The sequence below is a fragment of the Falco punctatus genome (assembly GCF_963210335.1).
Source record: "Falco punctatus genome assembly, contig: scaffold_33, whole genome shotgun sequence".
In the NCBI taxonomy this organism is placed as follows: Eukaryota; Metazoa; Chordata; class Aves; order Falconiformes; family Falconidae; genus Falco; species Falco punctatus.
Genome location: NW_027660146.1, coordinates 508,624 through 514,901, shown reverse-complemented (window position 1 = coordinate 514,901; position 6,278 = coordinate 508,624). Strand labels below are relative to the sequence as shown.

Genomic DNA, 6,278 nt, shown 5'->3' with positions numbered 1-6,278 from the left:
GGCTATTAAGGCAGTCAGGATGCAGGAGGCTGGGCCAGCCTCTAGTGAGTCATCCGCCACAGTCTTGCAGGGTCCTAAAGAGTCATGTACTAACTTTATTGATCGGCTTCAGAATATTTTGCAACAAGTCGAACATCAGGAAGCTCAAGGGTTGCTTTTAAAACAACCAGCTATGATAATGCCAATGAAAATTGTAAACGGGCAACTTTCACAATCGCAATGCAAACATGTGTCAAATGATTATAACGCAGAACTCACAGCAGACTGTAACTCTCAGGTTGTGTTCTGGAATGCAGCATAAAACATTTTTTTGCTTCTCTAATCTCTTCTGTAGAATAGTACACACTCTTAACTTGCTTAGTAAATCAGGCTGCTAGCTTGCTAAACAAAGTAATACTACAAATTCTATTCTTTTTTTTTATTAACAGATGTTGATTCTGTCCATCATATCTTGCTACAGAATCGAGTTGCTATTAACTTTTATTATTAAAAGAGGGACACGAGTGTGAAGACTTTGATAGGATGTGCTATGTGAATCTGAGAGACCACTCTGAATTAATTCACAAAAGCATACAAAACTTAAAAACCTTAAAAATCTGCAGCAGAGCCAGGGGCGGAATGCCGTTGGTCTATTCTCATGGCTGGGAAACTTTAGGCCATGGATCAAAAGTATTACAGGATTTATTATAATTATCTTTAACCACCTTATTGATGTTTGCCTTATATCTCCCATGCCTTTTTTCCTGTATTCAGTGTTTAATTGATTGTAACATAAATCAGGTCATGGTCTCCCAGCTACACACAGCCTTTGCCTCGTCGCAATTAACAAGCAAAAAAGAGGAGGATAGAGAATGTCTGGAGAGAGATATAGGAGAGGAAGCTGGAGAATATTTCACCTAAGGAGATGAGAGAACAGCTAGGTATTGTGAAGGAGAATAGGAAAGATAAACATGGTTATCTAGTGTTTAATAGGTGTCTGCATGCTTGTAGTGATATATAACTATGTAACTGCATGAATGATTCCTGCCCTGAGCCTGGTGGAGCATACAGCTGCGATTTGTGTCCGGGCTCAGAGATGTAAATAGGGGCTTCTCTGTTTTGGTGAAAGTGTTTCTCTTTGCATAAAAAAGAGAGGGAATGAAGGGAATGACCCCAGAGGTATGTTCAGAGAAGGCATGTGATGTTTCAAACTTTTTGACTGAACCAGTCCTTGTTTGGTGTGCCCTTCCTTGAAACTGACTTGCAGACATTGCTGCAAAAAAGTGAATGTATGTGGGGAATGAAGAAGCCTTGATAGCTGGGGTAATTGATTACCTCTGTATAAAGTTAATCCAAATGAAGTTGATATTGTTTGCACTTTGAATGTCGATAGTTGTCTTTATGTAGATGCTAGTGTAGTAGGAGGCTATGATGGGAATGTATTGCAGCGGTTCTTCTCTTATCCAGTGTAACAGCAGGGAAAGCATTAAAGAATTAAATCACCTTGTTTGTTAGGCAGTTAAGAATCTGAGTCAAATTTGCCACTATGACATACAAAACAGAGCTACTATTGGCTTTTTGTTGTTGGCTCAAGGACATGGCTGTGAGGATTTTGATGGTATGTGCTGAATGGATTTTAGGCGCCCCACTGCAGCAACATGTTATCAAAACCTGAGAAAATGTCAGCCTTTTTGTCATCCATTCACTCAATTGGAAGTATTGTTTGCTATTGCCTTGGTTGCCTTCATGTTTGCAAGGGCCCCGCAAAACACGGCAAACCTGGTACTAGCTGTTCAAAAACAAAAAGGGGAAATTGTAGAATTGTACAGAACAGAGACAGTGGGTTGTTTTGACATTGATAAAGTGCAGCTTTGGCCTTGCTTTGATGATGTGCAGCTTCGATCCTACAGCAAAGAGTTAAATAACTTTGAGGGAGTATGAGAAGAAACTAGGATGAGACAGAACAAAGGAGGAATGTGATGTCACCTCTAGAAGATAAGGAAATAGCATGAAGATTAGAGAGTAGCCTGTAGTGAACATCGTTAAGGAATGTGTTGTATGAATTTGTCTGATCACTCAAAAAGCATAGCTCAGAAATTAGCAGCACTACACAAGAATATGAAGCATGTTACTGAAGGACATGATCCTTTTTCTGACTGGCTTTCAAGCCTTGGGTTAGGGGGCTGGTTACAAACCATAATCAAAGGAGCATTGATGGTATTGACAGTATTGTTGGTTTTAGTATTATGTGTTCCTTGTTTCTTTCAATGCTTACAAGGAGTGATGAGTAACTTGATCGAATGCATGTTTACAACAAATGGGATTTGGATTGCTCAAAAACAAGAAGGGGGAGATGTAGGAGGGGGCCTGGAAATCAGGACCATAAGTAACAATCAGTTAGCTGAAAGGAACGTGCTTGAGCTTGTAGGCCATAAACCCTGGGAGGATAAGGAGGGTGAATAGATAACAACCAACAGGATGAGTCAGGCTGAGGAAAGGTAAGGAGATGAGGAAAAGATGGAGCCAAGGAGAAGTAACACTTTGCTGTTAATTGATGAGTGTAAAAACTTACTTGAAGTGTCCTTTGTTTGTAGTTAACCAAACAGGGATTGCCTAGTATGTAATGCTTAGCTTAACGAACCAATCTGTTTAAAGCATGCAGCCTCTGATAACATACATAAACTCGTGCTTCTGTACAATAAATCGGCATTTGCTTGCATCAAGCAGCGTCCTGTCTCTCCATCGCAGCACCCTTGCACCTTTCAGGGTGTTGGTGTGTAGATGAATTGGGAGCAATGGAGTAATTTGGGCCTTGGAGAAACTGTCAGGGGAATGGTCTTTATGTTTCAGTCCTGGTTACTCACAATCCATGTATTTTTTAATTAGCAATAAATTAAATTGAATTTTAATATGACACATTTTGGCCATGACCCATGAGCATTGCTGGTATAATTTCTTCTTTTTTCCTGTTGAGTCAGGGGAGCGGATGAGCAGCTGCGGGGCTGGCTGGGTGCTGTGGTTAACCCCACCACAGGACCACATCAGGACTGCTGAGCCCACAGTGGGGCTCCCCCGCACAAGAAAGACCCTGACAGAATGGAGCAAGTCCTGCAGAGTCCAGAAGGATGGTTGTTACCGGGATCATGTTATGAACAAGAAGAGGCTGAGAAACTGGGGTTTATTTGAGATAACATTTAGAGTGAAAGACTGGACCCAGGTCAGTTGGTGGGATCTCAGTCAGTGGTTTACTTCACTATTTGTCAAAGCAAAGCCATGAGGACATGATCTGGCTGGAAGTGTCTGACCACAGCCTTGGCTAAGTGGCCAACTGTGGCAAGAGCTATAGGACTTGTGTGTAACAAGTGACAGTAGGAAAGTGGCTCCATTTACATTTAGAGTTGCAATGGAGTTGGGTATCACTGAGCCACTAAGGATGACAGAGCTGACCATGCAGCAAATGTTCCTCGTAGGGACTGGGGTGTACAACAAGCAAAGGAAATGACTGGTGCTTAGGACATCTTGGGGCACCTGGGGCATCTTCCCCTGGATGGATATCCAGGGAACATGGCACTGAGCAGAGCCCTGTGTCCCACCCGATTAGTGCCATGCTTCCTTCACCATGACCATGGGATTTTCACCAGGATGCCCTGCCGTGTGCCCCCACCCTGTTATTTGCCCCAACTTTGCACACTCACACAGCTGAGGTCTACACTGGTGCTTTACTCTCCTGGGAAGTTGATAGATATCTCCACTACACAAGCCCCTTAAATTACAGAGATGTGACACAGGAGTCCAGTTGCACCATCCTGGATGCAAAAGTACAAAAGCTTCTGGGTCAGGCAGGCTGGGTTCGTTCTTTTGAAGAAGTGGAGTGCATGCAAACATTCTAGGAGAAACACAATTGTGACATTAAAAGCGATAAATGCACAGGATGTTCCAGAGATGACCAGGAAATGCCTTGTGAGGAGATTCAGGCAGTTCAGGGCTGCTGAGAGAGTCTTGAATGCATCAGCTTCTTCAGTGCGTCCTTCAGCTCCTGGTTCCTCATGCTGTAGATGAGGGGGTTCACTGCTGGAGGCACCACTGAGTACAGGACTGACACCACCAGGTCCAGGGATGGGGAGGAGATGGAGGGGGGCTTCAGGTAGGCAACCATGGCAGTGCTGAGAAAGAGGGAGACTACGGCCAGATGCGGGAGGCACATGGAAAAGGCTTTGTGCTGTCCCTGCTCAGAGGGGTTCCTCAGAACGGCCCTGAAGATCTGCATGTAAGACAGCACAATGAAAATGAAACACCCAAACACTACTAAGACACTAACCAGAATAAGTCCCACTTCCCTGAGGTAGGTGTGTGAGCAGGAGAGCTTGAGGATCTGGGGGATTTCACAGAAGAACTGTCCCAGGGCATTGCCTTGGCAGAGCGGCAGTGACAGTGTATTGGCCGTGTGCAGCGCAGCATAGAGAAACCCGCTGGCCCAGGCAGCTGCTGCCATGTGGACACAAGCTCTGCTGCCCAGCAGGGTCCCGTAGTGCAGGGGCTGGCAGATGGCCACGTAGCGGTCGTAGGCCATGACGGTGAGGAGAGAACACTCTGCCGAAAGGAAAAAGAGAATCAGGGAGAGCTGTGCAGCACATCCTGAGTAGGAGATGTGCCTGGTGTCCCAGAGGGAGTTGGCCATGGCTTTGGGGAGAGTGGTGGAGATGGAGCCCAGGTCAATGAGGGAGAGGTTGAGGAGGAAGAAGTACATGGGGGTGTGCAGGTGGCGGTCGCACACTACGGCGGTGATGATGAGGCCATTGGCCAGGGCGGCAGCCAGGTAGATACCCAGGGAGAGCCAGAAGTGCAAGAGCTGCAGCTCCTGCGTGTCTGCAAATGGCAGGAGGAGGAACTGGGTGATGGAGCTGCTGTTGGACATCTGCTGCCTCTGGGCATAGGGTCCTGTCACAGGAGAAAAAGACAGTGATAATTTATGGGAGAGTCTACAAGCAAAATCAAAGCCATTTCCCACAGACCATCCTCCCGTCACACACAGACATCCCTCTCTTTTCTCAGAGACCTTCCTGCAGCTGTGTGGCTGCAGCCCTGCTTGGTGCTGGCCGTGTGGGCGATGAAGAGCAGGGCATCTGCCCATGAGCTCTTGACCAGCCAGCCCCACTCTGCAGCAGTGGGTGGGGGCAGGGACCAGTCCTGGTGTTTAACTTTGTCCTGTGAAACCAGTGCCAACGCAGAAGGGCTGGTCAGCGTCTGCAGCGCCAGTGCTAAGGAACGGGAAGGGTGAAGGCATTTTAAGAGAGTTTTCGTTTTTTTCACAGCTCCCCCCATCTCTCCTGTTCAGTATTCTCGGATGTCAGAAAAGCAGAGCATTTTTGCTGCCCTCTGGTGGAACAGAGTGAGGTCTGTGAGGCAAGAGGATTGCCTGTGGGTGAGTGCCCAGTGAGGGGAGGTGGTCTGTCCATCTGGTTCCCAGTTTCTGTGGGCTTGCACCTTCCTGAGATGAATGGTGGCCACACTCTCATGTTACCCTGAAATACCACAAGGCACTGCTGAGAACAGACTGACCCACCACAGACCAGTAAAGGTTGTAGATGTTCATCAGAACTCAGCATCCCACCCACAGCAAAGGATACACCGCTCATTCCACCCACCCCAACAGCGTTTTCTCCATCACAGAAACTCTACGCCTCTACGTGGGGCTTTCAGATCACTAATGGGTGCGAGGGGACAGGTTTCCATTCTGGAGGGCAACTCACTGCTTGGAAGGGAACTTCAAGGAGGTAGCCAAGTGCCCCAACAAGAGCATCAGATTGAGGGAGAGCCAGCCCATTGCCCAGCCCCACACAGGGCATTGCCCACAGCCCCACAGGTGAGAGGAAAGCTGGGACACCTGTTCCCATGGACACACCTGCAGGAGAGGACCCACAAGGTCAGAGTGTGACTCTGCAGCTGAAACACCCATCCCCAGAGAGCCTGACAGCAAGAGCAAGAGAATAAAACTAACACAAAAAGGCAGAGAAAGGAGTAAAATTGCACTGACGGTCTAGGCAAGAGTGTCCAGGGCGAGCGTGCCGGGCACTGAGGGCAGCGTTGCCCTTGCCCAGCTCTGCTCGCCACCTCCCACACACCAACATTGCCGGGCAGCTGCTCTCAGCCCCTGTGCTCTGCAGAGGGGCCGGGGCACGTGGCTGCAGAGCTGCACCGCGGCTCTGCTGGAGCTCTGGCTGCAGAGGGGGTGGCTCACACCTCGGGACCCCCAGCCCTGAGGGCAGAGGCTTTGCTGGGGGGAGAGCAGCCAGGGGAAT

At 47.9% G+C, this 6,278-nt stretch overlaps 1 protein-coding gene across 1 annotated transcript; it reads right to left on the bottom strand.

Moving 5' to 3' along the window:
- Nucleotides 1-403: 403 nt before the first annotated feature.
- LOC308057799 (olfactory receptor 14A16-like) lies at nucleotides 404-5,553 on the bottom strand. The gene has a single exon (XM_080411844.1). It carries the CDS (start codon nucleotides 5,108-5,110, stop codon nucleotides 3,959-3,961), a length of 1,152 nt encoding a protein of 383 aa, XP_080267970.1. The 5' UTR covers nucleotides 5,111-5,553; the 3' UTR covers nucleotides 404-3,958.
- Between the last annotated feature and the right edge of the window lie 725 nt (nucleotides 5,554-6,278).